This window comes from Neltuma alba, unplaced genomic scaffold (assembly GCF_004799145.2).
Source record: "Neltuma alba isolate B1F8T4 unplaced genomic scaffold, ASM479914v2 tig00003003_pilon, whole genome shotgun sequence".
Lineage (NCBI taxonomy): Eukaryota > Viridiplantae > Streptophyta > Magnoliopsida > Fabales > Fabaceae > Neltuma > Neltuma alba.
Genome location: NW_021633101.1, coordinates 81,387 through 107,177, shown reverse-complemented (window position 1 = coordinate 107,177; position 25,791 = coordinate 81,387). Strand labels below are relative to the sequence as shown.

At 34.0% G+C, this 25,791-nt stretch overlaps 3 protein-coding genes across 4 annotated transcripts; 2 read left to right on the top strand and 1 right to left on the bottom strand.

The window, feature by feature from the left end:
* Positions 1–1,568: 1,568 nt before the first annotated feature.
* On the top strand, positions 1,569–2,844 carry LOC114739989 (transcription factor bHLH93-like). 2 transcript variants are annotated; one of them, XM_028928105.1, is made up of 4 exons: positions 1,569–2,129; positions 2,226–2,381; positions 2,479–2,646; positions 2,735–2,844. In XM_028928105.1, the coding sequence occupies exons 1-4, from the start codon at positions 1,581–1,583 to the stop codon at positions 2,819–2,821; spliced, it is 960 nt and encodes a 319-aa protein (XP_028783938.1). In that variant the 5' UTR covers positions 1,569–1,580; the 3' UTR covers positions 2,822–2,844. The 2 variants fall into 2 exon arrangements, with proteins under 2 accessions (XP_028783938.1, XP_028783937.1); XM_028928104.1 differs by having other exon boundaries at positions 2,226–2,399.
* Positions 2,845–8,701: 5,857 nt separating this feature from the next.
* Positions 8,702–9,276, bottom strand: LOC114739982 (uncharacterized protein At5g65660-like). The gene is made up of 2 exons (XM_028928094.1): positions 9,061–9,276; positions 8,702–8,948 (listed from the first exon to the last, which is right to left on the bottom strand). The coding sequence occupies exons 1-2, from the start codon at positions 9,274–9,276 to the stop codon at positions 8,799–8,801; spliced, it is 366 nt and encodes a 121-aa protein (XP_028783927.1). The 3' UTR covers positions 8,702–8,798.
* A 7,760-nt stretch (positions 9,277–17,036) lies between these two features.
* Positions 17,037–20,924, top strand: LOC114739980 (auxin-responsive protein IAA9-like). Its single transcript, XM_028928093.1, has 7 exons — positions 17,037–17,053; positions 17,990–18,392; positions 18,475–18,653; positions 18,786–19,012; positions 19,148–19,289; positions 19,968–20,029; positions 20,573–20,924. The coding sequence occupies exons 2-7, from the start codon at positions 18,009–18,011 to the stop codon at positions 20,608–20,610; spliced, it is 1,032 nt and encodes a 343-aa protein (XP_028783926.1). The 5' UTR covers positions 17,037–17,053; positions 17,990–18,008; the 3' UTR covers positions 20,611–20,924.
* Positions 20,925–25,791: the final 4,867 nt, after the last annotated feature.

Below are 25,791 nucleotides of genomic sequence, written 5' to 3'. Positions count from 1 at the left end.
CCTGATGAATTGTGATTTTAACCTTCCGTCGCACTTTTAGGATAAGCAACAAAGAAGTAGCTTATACGTTTGAAAAATCCTGATGAATTTTCAGTAACTAAATTTTCTCCAATCTACCTCTCATTCTAATGGTAATTATTTTAATTTTAAAAAAAACATACAATATGAAACTGTTTTTCTTTTAATTTTATCTAAAAGACATTTTTAAAAAAATTAGATAACGGATGACATATGATTGAAACAACGGAATCAAATATTCAGGTAATATTCTCATTCGAGGAGCATCGTTAAATTTCTTAGTTATAATTTTGATTGAACATTCAATTTCCTTATTTATGTTACTAAAATTGCTAATCAAATTTTTTTAAATATTTTCATTCATCTCTTATTTATATGGGGTCTTTTATTTAATATTTGTACTGCACATAAATTTTGTAAGTGATTTTAAATAATAATGATTTTAAAATAAAAATAATATTTAAATATTCTTGTCATTTATTAAATTATAATTTATTATTAAATATAATAATTATGAAAATGTAAACAACTTTATTAACTTCATGTCCTTTTTAGTAATTATACACCCATAAGTGATTTTAATAAATGAAAACCAAATATAATCACAATTTTTAAAATCACTTATAAAAAAAATCCAAACAGAAATCACGATTAATCAGTGTCACTTATAGTCAGTGTCACTTATAAAATTCATGATTATCTAAAATCATAGTTGTTCATCGCTAATCCAAACAAGCACTTATTTTGTTGTCAAATTCAGATTCCATGATTCACCGTTTCCATGTGATTTAAATATTCAAAAAGTTATTTATTACTGTTCACCCATATAATTAACTAGATCTAGTTGATATATTTTGCATGAAACACGAAAAAAAAATATGTATACTATAAATCATGGAAAAATTATATTGTTCTTCACTTTAAACAATATTTTTATTAAAAAAATTTAAATGAGTTAGGTATCAGATCTGATTAAGACATGCATTTTTTAAGTTTTTATGTTGGTAATAAAATATGAACTCACGACCTTATAAATTATAAGTCGATTTTTTTTTTGGGTTGTATATCTCACAATATCTTTAAATTATTTTGAATTTAAAACTAATTTTTAACGAGATCGGAAGCATCAATATGAATTAACTTTTTACTAAATGGATAAACTCTCATAGGCGTATAAACAATACTTTTTAGTTCTCACATGGCTGCGCTGAAGCTAGCATTCCATTTTAACTAGACATCTATAAAGAATAAAAGCGCATTAAATAATCTATTATAAAATAAAATTTGGGAAACCTAATGAAGTGTCAGATGACTCCTGATCATCGAGATATTACATTCCATAAATACCCATTTTTTTGTTAAAAATGCGTTATCCAGATTTATAAAATACTTTATTTGACAGTCACAAAAGTATGTAATGATAAAGTAAATAAAACTAAAAAAAAATAAAATATTTGAATTTAGTTTTCCTTTTCCTTAATAAAAAAAAGAAGGGTGATATCCCCCTTCTATTAAAGCCTCCCCTGTTTGATGGGTGACCTGCGAGGGGAACCCAGAGAGAAATGGAGCTTACACAAGTTGGTTTTCTGGAAGAGTTACTCGCTTCAAGAAGAGGAGACCCATGGAATACTATGTCCTCTGGCTTGAATGAACTCTTCTCTTCTACCTCTTGGAGTTTTGACTCTTTCGATGACAACCTTTCAGCTTTATCTACCTTCAATCCTCCATTTTCTGCACTACCAGCTCCATTTATAGACCCCAGACTTGAATATAATTCCTACCCATTTCTTGATGGCTTCACAGGGAACACTGTTGACTCTGCACCACCACTTCAAGCTCATGAAGATGAAGAGCTTGCCTTTCTGGGTTTTGAGAATCACAGTTCTGAGGAAGGAAATACCAACAATAATGCCAGTAATTGCTGCAAAATCGAAGAACAGGTCATGGAAGCTCCAGTTATCAGCATGGGTGTGTGTTGTGGGGAGAAGAAGCCCAAATCGAAGAGGCTAGAAGGGCAGCCTTCCAAGAATCTCATGGCAGAAAGAAGAAGAAGAAAGCGCCTCAATGATCGCTTGTCCATGCTAAGATCAATCGTCCCCAAGATCAGCAAGGTGACTCCCAAAACCTATCTCTTTTAAACCCGTAATCTTAAAGCTTGATTTACTGTCAAATCTTTTGGACTGACTTGGGAATATGAACATTGCCAGATGGACAGGACATCTATTCTTGGAGACACCATAGATTACATGAAGGAGCTTCTGGAAAAGATAAGCAAGTTGCAGGAAGAAATGGAGAAGGAGGGTGAAAATAATCAGTTGAACTTCATGGGCATTTCCAAGGAGGCGAAGCCAAATGAAGTAACGGTGAGAAATTCCCCTAAGGTATATACCCCTAAGATTAATGGATTATAATGATACCCAGTTCCTGAATTAACATATTTGTACCTTAATGTTTTCGCAGTTTGAGGTTGAGCGGAGAGACCAGGACACGAGGATAAATATCTGCTGTGCCACAAAGCCTGGATTACTACTCTCTACAGTGAATACCTTGGAAGCGTTAGGTCTTGAGATTCAACAATGTGTGATAAGTGGCTTCAACGATTTCACAATGCAAGCATCTTGCTCAGAGGTTGGTTCATGCTTAATCTTCATATACTAATACAATGTTGAAATTGGATGAATCTTGTACTCACAACATGGTCTTCTCATGATGTCAGGTGGCTGAGCAGAGAACTTGTATTGGCTCTGAAGAGATTAAGGAAGCACTGTTCAGAAATGCAGGTTACGGTGGGAGATGCCTGTAGAAAGAAGCTAAGAATTAGCTGTAACAATTGCAAATTGTGTAAAAGAAGCAATTTTTTTCTCCCTTTTAGTCTGTTTCTTCTAAGTTTTGGATTCAACGAATTAGGGAAGTAGAAGTTCCAATATAATCTTTCTGCAGAATAAAGTTAAGTTGATCACTTCATTTTGGATCTGGATTGCCTTGAAGCAGTTAAAACTTAAGACAGCACAATCTGATTTTAGCCTCATGGGTTAGATTCATTTTCCTTCACCATGGAAGTTAGGTTCAACAAAAATAAGTCTCTGCATAAAGTGTTTCCCTGAGATATGAATGGAATGCATCTGTAAATTCAAACATCAAAGCGAGCTTTTGGCTCATTATCTCCATTTCTCTTACTCCTAACTCCAACTCTACCAACATGATTGCCTTCAACTGTCAATCATTCACGAATTATTATTAAGTGAATGAAGAAATGTGTGAGAAGCTGTGATAATCTTTCATTAAGATGAAACTTGGCTATTGAAACCCTCAACTGCGTCCATGCTGTGTGAGGGATTCAGGCACCGAAAGAGATAGGTTTCGTTGTACAAAAGACCGTTGCTTTCTCTTCAGAGTTCAGACTTTGGTTTGGGGGGGGGGGGGGGGGAATGATACGACGGGATAAATTCTGATTTCAACTTGTATATGATGTTTAAAGATGAACTTAGTTTGATTAAAAACGAAAAACATTCTTATCTGTGCCAAAACTGTAACTAGGGGCGGCGGATTAGTTTGGTTGGAAATTTCAAGGGCGAAACTCAGAAATTGGTACCTAAATAAACAAAAACATGAAAGGGCTCAGTGTTGAGAAATGAAGAGTAGAGGCTATGGGTGGTGCTAAGAAATACTTCTTCTGCTCCAAAGTATAAAATCTTATTTGTAGTTTACAAATAAAGTCTTATAATTAGAACTGACAGTATATCTAAGCTGCATTATTATTTATCCCCGGATCCCCTATTTTGTTCGTCCTCTGGTCCAGCGTTCCATTATCATATTTCATGGATTAGATTTGGTTTTTAATGTAAAAACCAATAGAGGGTTGGATTTAATTCTAAATATAAGATACTCCTCTGGTCCTTAATATAAAACCTATTTAACTAATTTGATTAGATTTAGGAAGTCAGGTAAATTAGTTAAGTACTCCTCCGGTCCTTAATATAGGACCTAATTGTTGAGTTGGTTTTGGTCTTAAATATAAGATCCATTTATCATATTTATCAATTTTCTCTAAATTATCCCTATGGATACTCCATCAACCATAATCAAGTAGAAGATAGAGAGGGGTATTAAGAAAGATGATTATGGTATTTTAAGAAAAACATGTCACAATTTTTATAATTAACTAACTTACCTAACTTCCTTAATCTAATCAAATTAGTTAAATGGGTCCTATATTAAGGACCGGAGGAGTATAAGAAATGTGATACGTTTTTCCTAAAATCCCATAATCATCTTTCTTAATACTTCCTCTTCCTCTTCTACTTGATTATAGTTGAGGGAGTATCCATATGGGTACTTTAGAAAAAATTGATAAATATGAGAAATAAGTCTTATATTTAGGACAAAAACCAACTCAACAATTGAGTCCTATATTAAAGACCGGAGGAGTACTAATTAACTATGTCTCTTATTTTTCCCCAAAATATTCCTTCATATTATAAAATATTTTCACTGAGGAATAATTCTAATACACATTATGGAGGGTAGTCTAAAGAAACCAGCACACGCTTGTAACAAATATCTAATTTAATTAATTTTCTTAATATTCTTAAATTAATTATATAGCTCTTATATTAACACGGGATATATATATAGAATATGAGTAACAAGTCACATTATTCATAATTAATAAATAATGTCATTTTTTGCTCCCTCCATATCTGATTATAAGATTAAAAGTTTTTCCCGGTACTTCATATAAGCCATATTGTAAAATGTTTGAGGCATTTATGAATTCTTTATTGATAAACATAATATTTTATATTTAAAGTTTATATGCGAGGAAAAGGAAGACTCACATACCATTTAATTACTTTAATTAAGGATAATTCTGAGATATTGTGGTAAAAAAATAACTATTAACTGATTTTAATGACTTCATTCATATAAGCCATTTTCACATTTTGCATTAGAATTTATTTATCTCTCAAGTTTATGAATTGGGCCATCCGGAACAATTAAAGTCCAATTGGCCCAAGTGGTGCCAGGTGTCAATTGACAATGACTCGTTGAGTCCACTTTTATTCTGGTCTCAACTCTCAAGTCCTTTTTTTTTTTTGGGGTCCAGTTCAATACAGATATACGCCCTTTTCTTTTAGCAATCCCAAGTCTCAGTTACTATTTCCAAATTCCTAATATAAAAATTAGTTTGACATTTAATTTAATTATAAATATAAAATTTTAATTTAATTTATCTTTTATATTTATTTAATTTTTCAAAAAAGTCATTGTGCTTGTTGCACATGTTAAAGATATTAAAGATTCTATCAAATGATAATTCTAACTAATATAAATGATTAGCAAAGATATTTTAAAAAAAACGACGCCTAATTATTATAAATAACTAACTTAAAAAACTCATTTAACCCACTCAAATTAATTAATTAGTTCTTATATTAAATACTGAGTGTAGTATATAATACTACTATAAGGACAGCCCGCCATCCAAATAAATATTCTAATAGTTAATAAATATCATGGGTCACACAAAATTTTTGAATGGATATATATCTGAAAATACATAAATTTTTGCAATTAAAATATATTATTTCAGTTAAATAAAAATCGAACAGTGACAGAAGAATTTTGTTTTCGTACGTTATATGTGTATATATTGATTTTAATTGTATTTTTGTTAGTACCCACTCCACACTGAAGTTTTTTATATTCCATGTTGGATTGGATTGGATGTGCCTTGGAGCTCGCCGGCGTAACAGCTCGTGATTTCATTTAAATGAAACTCTATACAACACAAATGAAATAAAGTCCACATGCTGAATTCAAAATTTGACGACTAATTTTTTAAAGGACACACACCAAATTTGACTCAAATAAAGTTTTTGTTCCCCCCCCCCCTTCTGTCGATTCGCCGTCACCCTCTTTTCCTTTTTAGCAAATCCAATTGAATTCAGTTTAAGGATTTTGATGGATTAAGTGCTTGTTAGATGTTCAACGTATCCACACGCCACTTCCTTTATAATTATATCAACACACACACGCGTACCCACAATTCCAATCTGAATAGACAGAAAGACGAAATAATAGGATCGGATATAATTAAGGCAAAAGAAGAAGCAGGAAAACATTAAAACTAAAATTAGCAATATACTGTGTATACATAGACTTGTTCATGTTTGTACCTAACTTTGATCAAGAATATGTTTGTACCTAACTATTGTTTATTATTCCAGAATATATATAAGAAATGAATAGTTGTCTTCTTGTGCTTCACATACCCCACTCCACAAAAAATGAATCATACTCCTTGGTGAGTCCAAACAAAAGAGTTAGATCAGCTCAATTATTTGATGATCTTCTTCTCTTTTTCATTATTATTTTATCCACCTCCTCATCCCCCATCCCCCCCCCATCACATCAATGTCCTTCATAAATTAAATTACCACTTGTCTTTTGTATAATCAGGCGTCATGTAAACGAATAATATATTATTGACTACTGCTGTATTCTAGTACTCCTATGTGATCCTCATCATCGGACAACCATTTATTTAATTAATCCGAGAAATAATTAGGATTTGACGGGTGTTCTCGATTTTACGGTCTCCTAAGATTCTTAATCTGTCGTTTTGATATCGAATAACGCAATAGTCAAAAGGACATGAATTACCCTCTCCTCGTTTGCTAGTTAAACAAATCAAGATCTTGATTACTTTCTTGTCGTTTACTGATTAAACTAATTAAAATTGGCCCACGGGCAAAGTACCACGGTTCCACATTAATATACGAGTATATCATGTAATTTCTTGGTCAATATATATAATCCATATAAAGCAACTTCGAAGGCCACCACACACACACACACTGAATTTAATATTGCAGTGGCTCCTTTCATGTTGAATTGGCCGCCGCGGCTTCGTCTCTTCCAGAAATTAGGTCACTGCATATATAATTATTAGTACTTGAAAATACACAAGTGGAATACATTGGCATTTCATACTTAATAATTTGAAACATTCCCGGATTCCCTCCTTGCATTTATCAGCACTGCCTGCACCAAAAGCCTTAGAAAAGAAATTAATTAGATGTGCTTATTTAGTTGTTTATATCTTTTAAGTAACTTTACGATTTGTTGTAAATTAAAATTTATTATACATGTTGATTGTACAAATTAAGATCACCAAGAAACGTTAGCCTGTTAGCAGCTCTTGTACGGGTGCTTTTGGAGTACCATGTATGCATTCAACTTTTCATTGAGTTATTATTGAGATTAAATGAATATAAATTAATGTTAAAAAAATAAAATTTGTATGAAGCTGTATATAGGTTTGAAAGGGGAAGAGAAACGCAAGCTAAAAGAATTGGCAGAATAACTTATTGAAATCTGGCAAATGAAACACAAGAAGGAATTGGCTGATCATCTCATTTGATAATATTAAAGAGCTGAAATTTGAATTTGATTGACTGAAAAGGAAAGCATTAGGTCATGAGGCTGTGATAGTTGGTTCCAGGAAAATTAGTAAAGAGGGGGGAGCAGGTGATGGTGGTGGTAGTGGTGGAGGATGGGGACACCATGTCTGGAAATTAACCCTAGTTGTCAAAATCAAACTATTGATAATGAGAGTGGGATACTAATAAAGTGAACATGTACTACTGCCATTTATCACGGAAAGGTACATATTTCTGGTACTATATATATATGTGTGTGTGCCCGATCTTCAAGCCCTCTAATTTTTATTAGGTCAGAAAAATTAGGTCATGAGGGTCCACTTTTGGGGTCCCAAACCCCACAACATTATTCACTTATTCTCCATGGATCATCATTTCTTTTCCCACCTTCTTCCCCCTTCGAATATCTCGAAAGCTCCTCAGCAGACTTCCCCAGCCAGAAAGCTCCAAATCCCACCTGAACACGTCAGCCGATTTGTGATAACTTGGAACCAACGAAAATCATGTCAATTTTTGATCTTTTCTGAAGATATAATTTGTAGTCCCTGAGGCGAGTGATGATTTTTAACAAAGGTATCTGTGAGTAACTAACGTGGTTGGTTCATATAGGCCCTGGAATTGATGCCATCGTTGACATCTTCTTTACCAGAACATGCTAACTCATATTCTTGTTCTGCGACTAGGTATCGATGTGGTTATCCATCTTTGGATGGGATCCAAATTCAGCTTAATAAGATCAGGTCGGCGTGCGATGCGATCTCACGGAGGACAAGGGTTAGGAACTTAGGATAGCTAAGTACCTTTATTCTTTTGGAATAAGTGATGTGAGGACCAGTTTGTATAAATGCCTTTATAATTGTTTTTTAACCTAAGAGAAACTTGCCGGACCACTTAAGTAAGTTTATGAATGATATTTTTCTTCATACACGACCCTACCAAATATATATAGCACTTCACAAGAGATCGACATGCAATAAGTTAAAGATATAATAATGAAAAAGCATATTTTAAGACCAAAGCTCTGTCCAAAGTATGCATATCGGAAACATTTCTTTTAAAAAAAAATGATAAACCAGTATTCTCAGGGGGGGTTGGAGCAATGTAGTTATCTTGTAGCACACACAATGCCATAGAAAGAATTCGACATACAGAATAAAAATCAAGCAGCCGCTTTTCTTCAGCCGAAAGCAAAGAAGCACCAAATAAGACGTATTTTCCCTCCGGGAACTGCTAATGAGTTGCGCAATATAACAATCAAATTAAACTGGTAAAAGTAATTATACACTGACTACTTATATATGTATTTACAGACAAACAAAATGGGGAATCTGGTTTCTAAGGCAGAGGCGCAGTGAGTAGTGGGGGTTTCTCCACCGTCACAGAGATCCTGGCAGGCTCACAGGGACATGGCATGGCTATGAACTTGGGTACTTCGTCGCCTGGCATCAGTACTGGCAAGCTTTGCCCTCTGTTTTGCTTCAAATCCTATCACAGATACAAATATACACACATATATCAGTAATAAGTAAATTCATGAGTTCTGCGTATTTATATAGCTAGTGATGGGTTTAATGATGAAGAGGAGGAGGAGGGCTACCATGGAGGGGAGTTGAGATTTATGTGGGGAGGATGAGTCGTGAAGAGGAGGCTGAAACGATCGGCGAAGTGATCGGAGCTTTTCCCAGTGGTAGCAGCAGGAGCAGATGCCGCTTATGGTGAAGATGACGATCAAGAGGAGGGCGGTGCCGAGAGGGAAGCCTAGCGACGGTCGGGATGTGTCCATGTCTGTTGGCGATAAATCCTGACTCTCCATACATTTGAGCTTAAAATCTGCAAAGCATCTGTTATATATAGAGAGCGGGACAGATTAAGTGGGAATAAGGAATCAAAAGGATAAGGCTTCTTTTTTTTTAAAATACTTTTTAAGTTTTTGTTTTCGTGGTACTACGGAATGGTAAGAAAGAAATCTATCTTTTTGTTTTTCCTCGTGTTCTGATATTTAATTTGTTGTAATGAAACAAAATTGGCCATTGGCAGGCATGAAAGGCTGCGGCGCGGGTGGTCTCTGTTTCGTTCAATATCCTTTTCTTTATAGTTTAGTAGTAATAATTACGAATTTAATTTCAATTTGTTGAATAATGTAGCAATTCGTTTCAGTAATTGCACCATTGATTTCAAACAGCCACATCACATATATAGCAAATAAAAACAAATCACTAATCCAAGCCGAGAGGATCGGGAATTAATTAGCGTGGTTGAGGTTAATTTATATATATAACTACTTAAGCTCAAATCAAGCATAATTAATTGTGGGGGAGCGGGTAAGCATGGTTAAAATAGAATTTATTAACTTGTAATGTGGAGATGTGGCGCCACTTCGCTGGATATATCCAATAGATATCATCAGATCTTTTGTTTTTTTTAATGATTTGTTTGATATGGAGAACAGTACAGTTGGATTTCGCAATGATGAACGTTTTGAGGCTCGTGAGAGGTTATGTGAGCTCGTGAATGGGAAAATGACGCCTCCATGAATATCAGCAGGGAATCAAATTTACCGCATATGGGCAGTTTCTAATTATGTTTAACATATTTTGTCTCAAAAAAAAAAAAGTATGTTTGAAATTCATGCCTTGGAGCTTACGGGCACATATCAATGTGGTGTTTCAAATTCAGCAATCTGGTAGAAATGAATGTTGATGGGGTTTGACTCTATTCTCGTTACTTCTCGCATTTATCAAGGCAGGTGAAACTCAGTAATTTTGCAATATAGACAGTGACATGAAAAATGTCATGAAAGTAAAAAGTCATGTGCCTGATTTCAATTATAGTTTTGAGTTGTTGCTACTTAATATTACCTTCGCTGCTTACTATAAGATCTTGTTTGATTTTTATTTTAGTTATAAATATAAAACTCAATTCCACTTTGTCTTTTATATTTATTTTTTTTCAAGATAATCCTTTTAATAATGATAGTTTTAACTAATAAACTTGATTACTAAAGATGTTTTATGAAAGACAATACATGTTTATTACAAATAACTAACTTAACTTGTTTTCTTAATCTACTCAAATTAGTCAACTAGCTATTATATTTAGAACCGGATGTAGTATAAGAGTTAGTTGACTAATTTAGATAAATCAAGAAATTTTATTATTTATAATAAATAGGTATTATTTTTTTAAAAATATCATTACTAATTAAATGTATTGGTTAGAACTATCATTACTATAAGGACTATATTAAAAAAAAAAAGATAAATATAAAAGACAAAACAGATTGAAGTCTTATATTTAAGATTAAAATAAAAATCAAATTAGATTTTATATTAAGAATTGAAAGAAATACTTTCCAACTCAAGTGAAAAAACAAAAACAGATCATGCGGGAGAAACTCAAAATTATAATGTGGAGTTCAAATGATGCGTGGTTGGGTGAGGTGGCAATAGTGAATGGGTCCATGTGAGGGGAGGAGCTTTTTGGACACCAAATGGGTTACACCAACCACGCATTTGTTTTTATCAATGCGTGGGCTTTTCAACACAATCACTGTTGACATGTCAACTTTCTGGTTGGACCCTCCCTAATTTATTCCCCCCCCCCCCCACTTTATCAACACACTTTTAATTATACAACAAATTATAATTAAATTATATAACAAAAATTTGGGATAAAATTATATTTAAATGAATTAAAGAGACACTTTTTTTTCCCATAACATAGTCTGTTACATATTACATGAAAAAACAAAAATACATGTAAAGATATGATGCCAATATTAAAGTCAAACTGCTCTGTTCTAGCACTATGAAAGATGAAATCTAATGCTTTAGATATTGTTTTGTTACTATAAACATTTTTAATTAAATATTTGGGCTACCCAACTTAGGAGCGAAACGTTGCAAAAATAACTGTGTTATTCAAAATAAGCTTAAAAAAGATAATGAATTTGAAATATTAAAAGGTCTAAAGTGATAATAATTAGCGAAAGCTAGATGGAGCGTGGCTAATGTAAGGATGGCGAAAGGTTATTATACCTAACACAATGGACACGTCCCTATCGAAAGGCAATAAGAAAGCATATCTATTTTTTCTCTTTCAAAAAAGCTATGTTGAGCGGAGTACCTTTTGAACTTGGGTCTGTGTATGGTACAGGATTCATAGGGACGTGTGTGGATATATTATTAGCATATTTGCACTCAAATTAATTTTGCCTCTGAATCAAAGACAAGTTAAGACCATATATTATGAAACGTGGGGCTGATCATATGGTATTGTCACAAAGCAAAGCACAGGACAGATAAAGCTTTTTCTGTGTGCCTCTCACTCATTTGTTCATAACTCACGAATAAGATTAGGAAATCCAACTGCTTTAACTTTTTCTTTGTGATTTGATTTTATCGATTTGAACGTTTAACACTCATAAAATTGACACTCTGCTGTATGATATGGTCAGATCCAGTGGACAACAAAGAGTTTCATCACAACTTTAATATTTTTTTTGGTTCAAATATGGAAATTCTTTCTCCCAATACGTCAATTGTAGCAGACGTAATTTTATCACTATACATAATATACAGGAGGAGCGATACATTGGAGACCAATGTTTTAATTTGATTCCAGCTTGAGACCAGTAAATTTTAAAATTATCGTCAAGAACATCTAGTCCTTGGTAATCATATAAGATTATACTGTTATCATTCATCCTCTTATGTTTGAAGTTAAATATTAATATGGCCTCAAATTGCCATCCCCCTAATAAATTTTTTCCCCCTCCCAAAACGTAAGTATCTTTCTATTAAAGGCAGTCCTATTCGAAATACTGTCGGGTACTAAATGTGGATACTTCTTTTAGCGGGAATTTGAACTTTGATTCGTTACGTTGTGAAAGACTAATCTCTTCTGCTAGACCCAACCCTTGTTGGTCCTAATAGTATAATATTAGCACACACAACCATCGCTCGCAAAAGATGGGCTTTTATTTAGGTTGGGCTGGTCCAATATACTTTTCTAGCGAAGCTGAGGCCCCTCAGAGCACAGGTTTTAGGCTTTTAACAGAATGCTCCTGCCCCAAAAGCCTGGTCTGATCCCGCCCGGCCAATTCAGGTTGGGAACCAACTAAAGTTTTATGATCATACATGGTTTATTTCCCTTTTAACTATTAAACCTAACTGGATATGATTACAAGATTTTAGGGACTTAATTAATAAAAACGAAATTTTAAGAATAGAATCAATAAGTGAGATAAATCTGTCCATTATGAATTAGTGAGTACCAACAAAACATGTTAAAGAGAGATTTATTAGGAGCGTGAAATGCTCGGTCGGAGGAGCGGGAGGGATGTCTTAGTCGCCTTCAATAGCTATCACACGCGAGTCAGTTATGGCTCCTTGTTCCTTTTCCATCTCCCTAAAATAAGTCACACGAAAATATTTTTGGAGGCAATAATCATAATCTATATCTATAAATATAAGATCTGGTAAAAAAAAATACCTATAAGTATAAGAGAATTTTTTTTAAAAAAATTAGATTAAATGAAATCCACTTTATTCTTTCACGTAAATTAAAACTGTCCTAGTTTTATTTAAAAAATAATATTGGGACGCCTATTATTATGAATTGATTTTTCCAATACTTAATTTTAATTTAATAATACTAAAGAACAAATATTTGTTTAAAGGAAAATTTTTCAAAAAAAAACTGTTAAATTTTAAAATTTCAAATCAAGAATTACTATAAAAGTATGTTGTTATTTATCTTTTGAGTGTAGTTTTTTTTTATAAGTATAGCAACAAATATTAATTTGAGATCTTAAAATTTAAAATTTTTTAAAAAAATCTTTCCTTGTTTAAAAGATTTTAAAAAAACATTACGCATTATTTATGTTATAATATTATTGCTCATGAAGTGCCACTAATCCTCTGTATGAAATATACTAAAAGTGCCTTATAAATAGGACTAAATGGGTAATAGAGATTAAAACAAAATCTTGAGATCTTAAAACTATACAATAGAGGATTCTTATCTGCAAAATAAGAGGCACCTAAGAGTATAGATTTTTGAAATTGTTCAACCCACCACTTAGCACTTGAAGATTTAAAATAATAGTTTATCAAATAAAAAAATAAAGAAGAAAATCAAATTAAATATTATAATGACAAAATAAAAAATACATAAGAGAAATAACATACCCTCAGGGCCTCAGCAATAGTAAAAGTATGTGTCAAATGTTTACAAGTAAGAGTAGAGAAACAAGACAGCAAAAGAATGGAAGAGGTTGGAGCAACTAATAAAATGAGAGAGTAAGATGATGAGAGAGAAGAGAGAAGTCTGAATACATAAAGTGGGAACACAAGCTCAACATGCGGAGGACTTAGACGCATTTATGGGCTACTGGCATAAGAGGAGATGCAAAATGTATAAGTAAAGCTTGGATGATTCAGACACATTCATGGGTGTAAGAGGAGATGCAAAATATATAGCAAGCCATGACTTAATATTCTTCCCAGCTTCAAACGCATGCAAAGAGTTCAATTGCTTTTTTGACTTAGACAAAAGTGGTTTTGAGAGATTTGTACGGGGAGAGGATGCTCAAACGCATGGAAATGGGGAGAAAATGACAAAAGTACTTTTTCTGAAGTTCATCACTCAAATATGAACTTTACAAATTCATCTCTACCAGATGAATTTGCAAATTTTCCCACTTTATTGAAGAACTCGTTCTAGGCCAGATGAAGTTTATAAATTCATCTCCTGGTAATGAATTTCAAGTGTAATATTTTGGTAATATCTTTCTGCACTGTAGCATTTTGGTATTTTATTTCACTATTCATAGCATTTTGGTAAAAATCCCAAGAAAAGGGGAGGGGACAAAAGCGGAGGCGTTGGGGCCAGTGGGTCCCCCTGTCGAGGCACACCCATGCAATTTTTTTGGTGCTTCTCTCCGCTTAAATCCCACCAACGACGCTCCTCCCCACTCCAATTTTCATTCTTTCTAGTTCCTCCCCCCCCCCCCCCCCAAAAAAAAAAAAAGCAAACGTATTCCGCAAAACAACATGAGCAAAAAAAATTGTGAAGTTGCCTAAAATGAAGATTGGATAAACTGAGATGAATAAAAGGGGCGAAAATGATGTGAGGCAACAGAAGAAAATCTAAAAACGGGACACCTGCACTGGGTTAGTGTTTGGTCTGCCACCAACACATTCCAAATCCATAATGTGTTTCAGGCCACTTCGGAAACAAACACGCATGTGCATGAAGGCTTAGTATGGGTTCTGTCTCGCATGCTTCCTATTTTCTTTTCCTTTTTTATCTGTAAATAAAAAAAAAAGTAAAATTATTTGCAGCCCTCGTTTTGTAGTATGTAGCTTTCCTTCTATATATCTTGAAGATCTACATTTTATATTTTATATTCTACATTAGAGTCTGTTTACTAGGAATGTCTGGACATTTTTCAAGAACATTATTATTTCTTGCTTTTATAGTTCATTATAAAGTGAATAAAGCAGGAACACTGATTATTTGTTCTACTATGCTCATAATTAATTTTAACAGGTAACATTTTTTTTTTAACTAACTTTAGTAAATAAATCTTATAAATTACTTCCAACTTAAATCAAAACACACCATTAGCCAAGGGTGAATAGATGATGTCATTGGTTAGACAATACTACATCTTGTTTTTAATATAAGAGTTAATTGATTAATTTGAATAGATTAAACTAAAATATTTTTACTAATTATGTATTAGTCAAAACTATCATTTTATTGGATCTTTAACATGTGTAACTATTATAAAAACTATTTAAAGAATAGATTAAATATAAAAAATAAAATATATTGAAAATCATGTTAACTTTAAAATTCAAAATAATGGTATAATATGGGTATAAGGTAATTAAAAGGCTAAGATGCATCATTGCCATAATGATGATGTTTGAAGAGATGTAAGGAGAGAGAAGAAGGAAGGTAATGATGGGAAAAGCAAAGTCATAATGAACGAGAAGAAGGAGGTTATGTGTCCTGCTCACCACCCGGCAAGCCCATTTGTTATGCCTGTTTCTTGTCCCCCCCTCTTTTCCTTTTTTATCCTTCCTCTTTTCCGTCATTCCCCCTCTCGTCCTCAGCCACCCCTGCCTTTTATACCTCGAGGTCAGCTTTGACATTTCACTTTTGTCTCTTCCCCCGCTCACGCCCGCCTGTTAACAGCGACAACTTATTTATATCCCGGTCTCCCCCACCAGCAATTCCCTGATTTCTCCCTCTCAATCACTCTCCGCCCTCCGATGCTTTACTTCTTCGTACATCGCCGCACTTCTCTGCTTGACGCCATGCCTTTTCCTTATTTACCCTTTTAACCCCCCGGCTTATTGTATTTTTTTTAACCATTTTAATGTCAACGTTTTTTTAGGGTAAAACAGGAGTGTCTTAAATCATATTCCTCTTATTTACACTATAAAATAAGTTTTATATTTAAAATTAAAAAATGTTAGATTTGAGACTAGTTTTTTTCAGATCTGGAGCAGTTAAAAAATATCCTCCTCAACAAGTGCACTCCTAATATTATCATTTTGATACTTATTTCCTTCATCTTATTTTGATATTTTTTTTAACATTTTGACTATTAGTTTCATATAATGAATCGTAATTTTTTTTAAAAAAATCTAAAGACTCAAAATTCGTTTTACTTCCATCCAATATAAAAATATTCAATAATCATGGTTATTTTCAAATGCTGTAATTATTATTCAATAATGTGAAATTTACTACTCCTCCGGTCTTTAATATAATATCTGTTTAACTAATTTGATTAAATTAAGGAAGTTAGGTAAGTTAGTTAATTATAAGAAATATAACATATTTTTTTCTAAAACACCATAATCATCTTTCTTAATATCCTTCCTCCCTCGCATACTTGATTATAGTTGATAGAGTATCTATAAGGTAATTTAGAAAAAATTGACAAATATGAGAAATAAATCTTATATTCAAAATTAAAATTAACTTAATAATTAAGTCTTATATTAAAGACCGGGAGTATAAAGTTGGTAAAATTTAATATTAATGAAAACACCATTTAAACTATTTGGATACTGATTTCCTTAAACTTCATAACATATTAAAATTAGGTAACATTCCCTCTGATGCATAATATAAGATAATATTGATGAGAACAAAATTGTAATCTAAAATAGAAGAAGTTGTTAGGATAATTGATATAATTTTTTATTTTATTAAATATATGAGAGAAACGATTTTAAAATAAAATTAGAAAATTTTATTATTTTAAATTTTTAAAAGTTAATCCATTTCTCGAGGGAGGATGATAACTCAAGTCCTTATACGTAATTTCCGTTTTTCTCAGTCCTTTTTGGCCCTTTTCGCTTCATCGTCCATATATTTCATATTGTATTCGAAAGAACATAGCCTAAAGCATTTGTTGCTTTGTGCTTAATGGAAGGGCCCTGAGCTTTCTCTCTCTCTTTCTGCTTTTCCATTCAATGCGTTCGCTTAGCATTTTCCTGCGAAAAAGTTTCTGAAGAATAATCGGAGAGGACTTCTTCTCTGCTGATCTACCAAGACTTCGTTCGGTATGTACTTGAAATCTTCCTCTCCACCTCTTTCTTTACATCTTCAGCTCTTTGTTTTCCTTGAATCACTGTGAGTAGAGTTGATGAAGGTCTTGTACTGTTGGGGAATGAATGTTTTACTCCTTTTTCCCACTTTCAACTAGAATGTGCCTTTTGAGTTTAGACTTGAAATCTTCCTTTCAACTTCTTATTTTCCCTTGCCCTTTACTTTTGTGAGCTAACTTGCCTCTTGGGAAAATATCTGACGTTTCGTGGCGTCTTGTTATGTTTTCTTTTGGGACGAGTGATCTTGTGGATCTATTGAGCGGCAGTTCTTTCAATCGAGTGACGATTTCGTTTTCTTCTTTTACATTTCGGCGTTCGTTTGCGGGAAAACTGAGCGCATAAAGCCCTGGTAGGATTTTAGTTTGGAATAAAAAGGCAGCATTGAAACTAAAAACGCATGGGATCTTAATGGCCTAAATGAGCTCAGTTGATTACAATATCAAGAGTACTGCTCTAAATTGAAACCTTGGCATTGATGCAATCTGCGGATGAACTCGCTGACTTGCTTTTAGGAAATGTGTTCCTTGTGTTTGAGTTCCCCTCCCCCCCCCCCCGGTATTGTATTTTAACTTTCTTATTTTTCTCTATCAATTTTTGTGGCTTTTTCCTTTTCCCGCGATCGACTGGGACACAACTCCAGTAATGTGTGGAGTAGGGATGGGTGATTCGAATGTCTCAAAAATTTTATTTAAAAATAATCTCTAACTTGATTATGATTATGTTTTTGAAGGTAATATGTTAATTTAATGTTTTTCTGTTTCTGGCATCATTATGCATTTTGCATTCCACTCTGAAATTGCATGCCAGCAAATTAGACGTGTATGTTCTTTTCCTAAATCCCGAATGATACTGTGAGTTTTTTTTTCCCCCCGGTGGTTTCATGTGACGCAGTGTGTATAGTTGGAGTCGAATGTCTCCACTAGTTCTGATTGCTCCGGAGGAAGGGCAGAGCAACACCTCAACAATAACTTCCTCGGATCGTATCTCCCAAAATGTGACTGGATTAAAGGAACGTAATTACCTAGGGTTATCAGATTGTTCATCAGTGGACAGCTCTACTGTTCCAAGCGACTCAGATGAGAAAAAGGACAATCTGAATTTCAAGGCTACAGAATTAAGGTTGGGTCTTCCAGGATCCCAATCGCCTGAAAGGGATGACAGCTCAACAAAACTCAATGAGAAGCCGCTGTTTCCTCTGCTTCCTGCTAAAGATGGAATCTGCTCGTTGTCCCAGAAAACTGTGATTACAGGCAACAAAAGGGGATTCTCTGACACCATGAATGGGTTACCTGAGGTAAAGATTTCTTCTTAAAATTAAGGGGAGCACATGTTTTATATTTGAATTGGAGTATGATTTCCCACAACCTGTCGTTCAGGGAAAGTTTCCGGGGAATTCGGGTGTAAATGTGCTGCTGTCTCCTAGATCTGCTAGAGCTCAACCAACCACAACAAAAGAAATGCCGACTAAGGTGTTGCAAGAACGACCCTGTGCAACTAACGGAACAGGCCATAAAAAAACGGATGCTTCTGTTGGTGGCAGTGCTCCTGCCTCTAAGTGAGTAAAACATAAAGGATTCATGGGTTAATAGTTGTTAATAGCAACTGGAATTTGGATAACCTTATTTGAAATATTGAAGGAATTTCCATTTATCACTAGTTACCTCAATGTACATCTCAACTATTTCAGGGCACAGGTTGTTGGTTGGCCTCCAATAAGATCATTTAGGAAGAACTCATTGGCTGTCACTTCGAAGAACAATGATGAAGTAGATGGAAAACCATGTCCTGCTGCTCTCTTTGTGAAGGTGAGCATGGATGGAGCTCCCTATCTAAGGAAGGTTGATCTTAGGAGTTACAATACATACCAGGATCTGTCTTCTGCCCTTGAGAAGATGTTCAGCTGTTTCACTCTAGGTGAGCTGCGACAATTTTAATATTGTCTTGAAAACAAAACTACTCGAATTTTTTTAAGTATTTCATTATAATGCTATGTCGTACTTCAAGCTGTATCTTTGGAATGGATTTACTACACGTTCTATAATTTTGCAGGTCAATGTGGTTCCCATGGAGCTCCAGGAAGAGAGATGTTGAGTGAGAGCAAGCTGAGGGACCTCCTGCATGGTTCAGAATATGTACTCACTTATGAAGATAAAGATGGTGATTGGATGCTTGTTGGGGATGTACCATGGGAGTAAGTTTTCTGAACAATCCATGTCCTTTTCTGCTGTTTCATAAATCTTGTTTTATGAAACACTAGTGCAAGATGCTATAGCAAATTAACTTTTGTCATAATTATTGATATGTTGATGAAATACACTTTTGACTGCGGTGCAGTGCTTTATATTCTGTTTGTTCTGAGTCTATTGAACTAGCAAGAATGTTCTTCCATTGACTATGAAGAATGCAAAACTCAGGAAAAAAATAAAACAAAGAAAAGGAAACGAGCCTTTTTCCATCTCTACCATGTATAGATGCTTATATAAAACACAATGCAACATTTCAAATAGAACCTAAAGAGCTTGTGTCACCAAGAATGTGTTGCTGTGCAAATATTATACTGGATAAGGTCATGCATGGATTTCTGTATATAACTTTATTTTCCGGGCATTTGACAAAAGTAAAATTTATGTGCGATTGATCTACTGTGATACATCGTACCCATATTTTCAATCATATAATGGGCTTGTATATTAGTTATGATCAAGGCCTTGATCATGGCTAGAAGATTTGCTTCTGAGTAGAATTGAAGGCAACTGTATAAGGTCATGTATGATCATCATGTAGATGGCAACTGTATTTCTGATGGAATGAATTCTGTACCTGGCTCTAGTCTGCCTCCCTTTCCTAATGCAATTTGCTTGTGTTGCAGGATGTTTATTGAGACTTGCAAGAGGCTGAAAATCATGAAAGGTTCTGATGCGATTGGCTTAGGTATGTACCCGACAATGATAATTTGTTGTAGTCTTTTATACATGTTTAATGATGATTATTGTTGTTATGTAAAATAATGGAATGGGACCATTTGCTTTACATGAGACAGCAGTCATGTCTAAAGGCTGGGTATGCAGCAGTAGATGGGGACCTGGGTGCGTCTAAACGAGGCCATTAAATCTTGACAGTGTCAATAAATGCCATACCATATATGGTTACTTTAGACAGACACACAACTAGGAACCTAAATTGTTTCTGCTATTCGAATGCAACTTTTTTATAACTAGATTGTCTGTATTGTTCGTTGGTTTTGGTAGATTAATCATAGCGTAGTATGAAAATTGGGAAGAGTAGAATTTATTGCATGGGATTGGTCTTGTAGACAAGTTATTATTATAAAGGATTTTTGTATCTACATCGACCTACAGTTGATTGCCTCTGTTGGGGGAATACAAGCTAATTCGAATTAAGCTGATTTTAGTTAATTTTGTATTTTCAAATGAAATATCTTTTGTCTGCTTAAGTGGATCCGTTTCTCTGCAGCACCCAGGGCTATGGAGAAATCCAGGAGCAGGAGCTAGAATGACATCGGGGACTATTGACTCCTCTGTCTGCAAAAACTCAATGTGAAGTACGCTGTAAATTACTGAATCTCCGACCTTAGACGGAGGGTCAACAATACAAACCTTACCTTATCTCTGGTTATAACATATACACTAAAAGGTTGTGTTGGATGTTGATTTGTTATTATTTGAAATATATTATTCTATCTTAAAAGTCAGCAATTGTGAAGTCTATATTATGTCGTGATGGGAGCTTTTTTGTTTAAATGGGTTGAATACTTGTTACCATCAAATCAAAGACCACCAATATTATATCCGTGTGTGATTTGACACCCCTGTCCTGTGTATTGTTTGTTCTTTTTAACACTTCTTTACCAGAACACTGAACACTGTTTCGGGGCCACTGTCCAGTGTCCACGCCCTTGGATTCCCCCAGATTTACAATATAGACTACGCTGGTCTTTCCTGGAAGTCTTAGCTTTTATTTTCTTCCGTACTACAAAGGTGCTAACGTTATTCAAGTTTTCAGTTCCTAGTTGCATTTCACCTAACGGTGCACAATGCATTATACTATAGTTTTGGGAGAATTGCAGTAAGGGTACCTGGAAGGAACATATTTACAAAAATACCTCCAGCGAGTAGTTGTTCTGAAGCTGCTCGGTTACAAGCTACGTGGTTGTTAATGTCATAGTTAGCCTGTGATTAGGTAATGTTGGTTTATATTGGTGTCAGGAGAATGGCCATTATCATGAGCATGTAGTAATGCAATATATGGATTTGAATAATTATCATCAAAATAATCATCACATAAGTGAGCGTGGTTTGTCATGTCTGTTAGATACTTAGATTCACGGGTTTAACATGGTGGGTGCGTGTCTGATGGGAGTGCTGAAGGCAACTCATTCGGTCATTCCTTACCACAAACTACGTTCGTGACTACCAAAAGATAGAATAGCCAGGGGGATGATGCTCGTCCAAGTGCTTGTCTGTTTTGGATTCAATTTAAGTAGTTTTTTTATTTTAATTGATGTGGAATTTAAAATAAAATTGTATTAGAACTGACACATCTGAAAAATTTTAAATTTGAACTATCCAAACTATTTTAAATGGTTCAGATTTCATGGATTGGGAAATGATTTGTATACGATGTTGATTATTCAATTTTAGTTTAACATTACATTACACTAAACTTTTATTTTAACATTTAATTTGCAGCATTCAGTTGAGATAACAACTGGTTTTGTCAATGCTAATTCAAACGAGTCAAATTTGTGCGTGCTGATGCCATTAAAGAAGAGATGTCGACCATATTTTACTCATACTACCTCCGGTTTTAATTATAAGAGTCAGTTGACTAATTTGAAGAGATTAAGGAAGTAAGTTGAGTTAGTTATCTGTCCTAAATAGGTGTTGTTTTTCTTAAAATATTCTTGCTAATCAAATGTATTGGCTAAAACTATCATTGTTACAAGGGCTACTTTGGAAAAAATGTATAAATATGAGAGACAAAATGGATTGGGGTCTTATATTTAGGATCAAAATAAAAGTCAAACAGGGTCTTATATTAAGGATTGGAGGTACTATTTTTTAAGGGGTTGGTTTCAAATTTCCCCCCGGATTGAGGCCTCAAGCTTAGAGTATTTGTTAACATATTTGGTTGGTGATTCAAAACTAAAGACCCAGTTTAGATTTTTATTTTTTTTGGAAATGCCCTTGACCAGATAAAGCATGAGAAATTTCGGATTGATGAGAAGAGATGTCAACCATTATTATCAGATAATAAATTTGGAAAAAAATATTTGACTACAGATTTAATTCATTCAACCAATGTGAGTAATTTTTTTTTTAATTCATATCCTGTCTACTAGGCTCTTATACGTAATGTAACAACTTGAGAAGAAAGGCTTATTACCCCAAAAAAAAAAAATTGAGAAGAGAGGCGTAAAAAGGGGTTTTAAAACTTGATGATGTTAATGTATGCATGCTTCCGGTTTCAAGTTCGGCAATGAACACGAAACAATTTTCACGGATCTCATGATGCTCCTATGCTCACCTCATTATTATCCTCTTTCCCCACCTAATAATACCTTATTATCATCCATGTTCTTGTAATTTAGTTTTTTTTTTTTTTTGTCGGTGAGTGAGACAAACTCGTCTGCAGCCTCAAATTGTTAGTGTTCATTGTGTCTTGGGGCAGTGTTGTCCCCGTTGATTTATGTCAAAAAGAGGAGAATGACTTGTTTGAAATGACGTAGGAGCCTTCAAACACAATTTTCTAATTATGACTTACGAAATACTACCTCCGACCCTAATTATAAGAGCCAGTTGACTAATTTGAGGAGATTAAGAAAGTAAGTTGAGTTAGTTATGTGTCCTAAATAGGTGTTGTTTTTCTTAAAATATCATTACTAATCAAGTGTATTAACTAGAACTATAATTGTTAGAAAGGCTATTTGGAAAAAAAAATATAAATATGAGAGACAAAATAGATTGGGGTTTTATATTTAGAACCAAAATAAAAATCAACAGGATCTTATATTAAGGACAGGAGGTAGTAAAAAGTAAGTAGGTGAGAAGAATTTTATTTGATTTATGTGAAAATGTTTACAACACCTAAAGAAGCAGTGCAGCACTCCAAGGGCCAGAGGGTGCCGTCCGTATGGATCCTTGCAAGCCCCCGAATCCGGATTAGTCTGGAACGTTGTCACGGTTGAAAGACGCCTATTTCCCTGGATATCGGATGGAGTAATCCAAAAAAAAAAGAAGCAGTGCAGACAAGACTAAAATTTCTCATTTTCTTTTTAAAATTTTAGACCTGTGTCAAAGTTAATTAGTTTTAAACTTTTTTTTTGTTATTTTGGCGAATTAGACAATGATGAATTATACCAGTATTTTTGAGTCCGAATAGAATAATTACTCAGAAAATACCATTTTATTCTTTAATTAAATGGTTACGAATCCTTAATCTTTATCAGTTTATCTGCAGAATAAGTCTTATTAAAATAATTTCTCAATGGATTCATTGAATTTTCTCTTTTGTATGGGGATCAAATTGGACACGTCGCCGCAATTTCACAAATCACGGAGTCTAACAAGAGTTCGTGAATCAAGAAAGTGGGGAGGGGGCGAGCTTGAAAAAGACGGAAAAAAAAAAGATAACCAGAGTTGACTAACACCGTCCCACATGAGCGCACTTAGCAAGGAACTGTGACAAACGCCGTCAAGTCTCGGGAGGCAAGTTGCACGTGACTCTTTAAACACTCGACTCAATAATCATTAATTACTCTCACCCTATGTGAATTCTCACGCCAAAACATATGCTGCATAAGAAATTAAAAATAGTATTTATAAAAACAAATAAAACATTGGAATTAAATAATATAATACTCTCTCCGTTTTTTATTATAAGTTTTAAGTAATTAATTTACAGAAAAAAATAATTATTTAAAATTAATTAAAAATAATAAATAGGTTTAAAATATATTTTTATTTTTAAATATATCCTTATAATATAAACGAGAAAACAGATTAAAAAAATGTGCGGAAAAGTGTAACAAAAAAATAATAATTAAGGACAATATTAAAAAAAATTAAATATTAAGAGAAATCCAAATTAAAATTTACAAAATAGACCATCTCTTTTTAAATTTGGAGCTTACAATTTACAGATAAGATCGAATATATAATCAATAAAAAATATTTGATTTTTTTTTGTCAAGTTTGTAGTGTTTGAATCAACACACTGTATAGAGAACCAATCACTCTATTGGGTCTATACTTATTTCGGGACGCCTGTGGATTTAATATTATATTTGTGTTCACAGGTGTCGTTTTATGACGAACTTGCTTCTATGATGACAAGGGCTTCTTCTTTCAAAGTTGAAATTTGAATTTTGAATATCCTTACTCCCTCCTCCAAGGGATTTTCTTGGACATTTTAGCATATTTATTTGTTTGAAAAAGGGGAAGCTTTCTGCGAGGAGGGTGGAGGTGATGCGATGATTACGAATGAGCTGAAAGTAATTAAGCTAAGCACAACCTCGTTCATTGTTGTCAGGCTGTACTACTGGCATGATATATTTGGAAGGAGAAAGATTATTTGAGTAAAGCCAAGAATGGCTTTACCCTAATCGATACTTTGCTTGATGCCCCTTATTAATCACTCTCATCAAACCCCTACCCCACCCCTATTACTCATAGCCTTCGCTTTTTATGCTGTAAGCAACTCAGCCCCTTTCTCTTCATATCTGTTCACACCTCTCACTTGTTCCAATGACCAGTATCTGCAAAATTCTTCATATATATTTTGATTCTCCTGCTACTAATGCCTAAATGCAAGCCTTGTTTTTCCTATTCCCTTTCACATCAGACCAGAGCTGGCACAAAGGCTTGAGCTTCAATTTGTTTGCCATCAAATCAGTTCGAAATGGGTGTTTGGCTCTCTGGGTCTTGTCCTCTTTCAAGGCACTTTGTTCCCGATGCATGAAAGCCGAGGGATTTGAGATTTGTGAGAATATAGGACAAAGTCTATATGGCTCTGTGTCCTTAAGACATGTCCCATTTTCAACTTTTCAGAGGTACTTGGTGGAATAACTTCTCTGCTACAATAGGGGCACTGACAAATAACCATAGGGTTGTTTGTCTTTTAAAAACTCACTCCGCATTCGCTAAAAAAAGTTTCATAGGGTACCGAGAATAATATTGCGACCAATTCTTGTAAAATAGCCAAAACCCTATGTCTGTGTTCTTTTTGAAAAAACTTTGAAAGAAGCCATTGGCAGTTGGAATTAGTCAACGATCAGAGTGGTTTCGTCATTTCCATCGGGATCGATGCTTGCTTGTGCAAAACAGCCGTTATTCTTATTTAACTGTTTAATAGTTAAAGGACAGAAATATAAACTTTAAAATATACTTAGGATATCGTGAAGATAATAAATGAACTTTGCTTGAAATGACAATTTCACCCTCCCTTTAGAGAAAGGACTAGTCATGATCACAATTTCCCACAACGAAATGGACTCCATTATCAAGGAATCATATCATAGCTCAGCTAGTCGGTACCGTCGTGACTCGTGAGTAAGTAATTTACGCAGGTCGGTATCAATCAGAATCAGAATTGATATTTAAAAAAGGAGGAAGAACGAGACAAAACGGTGGATAGAGATTTGTTTGGGTGAAAAGAACGAAATATGAGCAAGA

Coding starts and splice junctions, on each gene's coding strand:
- LOC114739980 (XM_028928093.1), top strand. CDS start 18,009: ATGTCTCCACTAGTTCTGATTGCTCCGGAGGAAGGGCAGAGCAACACC. Junction 18,393..18,474: donor CCATGAATGGGTTACCTGAG/GTAAAGATTTCT, acceptor CCTGTCGTTCAG/GGAAAGTTTCCGGGGAATTC. Junction 19,013..19,147: donor GTTCAGCTGTTTCACTCTAG/GTGAGCTGCGAC, acceptor ATAATTTTGCAG/GTCAATGTGGTTCCCATGGA.
- LOC114739982 (XM_028928094.1), bottom strand. CDS start 9,276: ATGGAGAGTCAGGATTTATCGCCAACAGACATGGACACATCCCGACCG. Junction 8,949..9,060: donor AATCTCAACTCCCCTCCATG/GTAGCCCTCCTC, acceptor TATCTGTGATAG/GATTTGAAGCAAAACAGAGG.
- LOC114739989 (XM_028928104.1), top strand. CDS start 1,581: ATGGAGCTTACACAAGTTGGTTTTCTGGAAGAGTTACTCGCTTCAAGA. Junction 2,400..2,478: donor CGGTGAGAAATTCCCCTAAG/GTATATACCCCT, acceptor ATGTTTTCGCAG/TTTGAGGTTGAGCGGAGAGA. Junction 2,647..2,734: donor TGCAAGCATCTTGCTCAGAG/GTTGGTTCATGC, acceptor TCATGATGTCAG/GTGGCTGAGCAGAGAACTTG.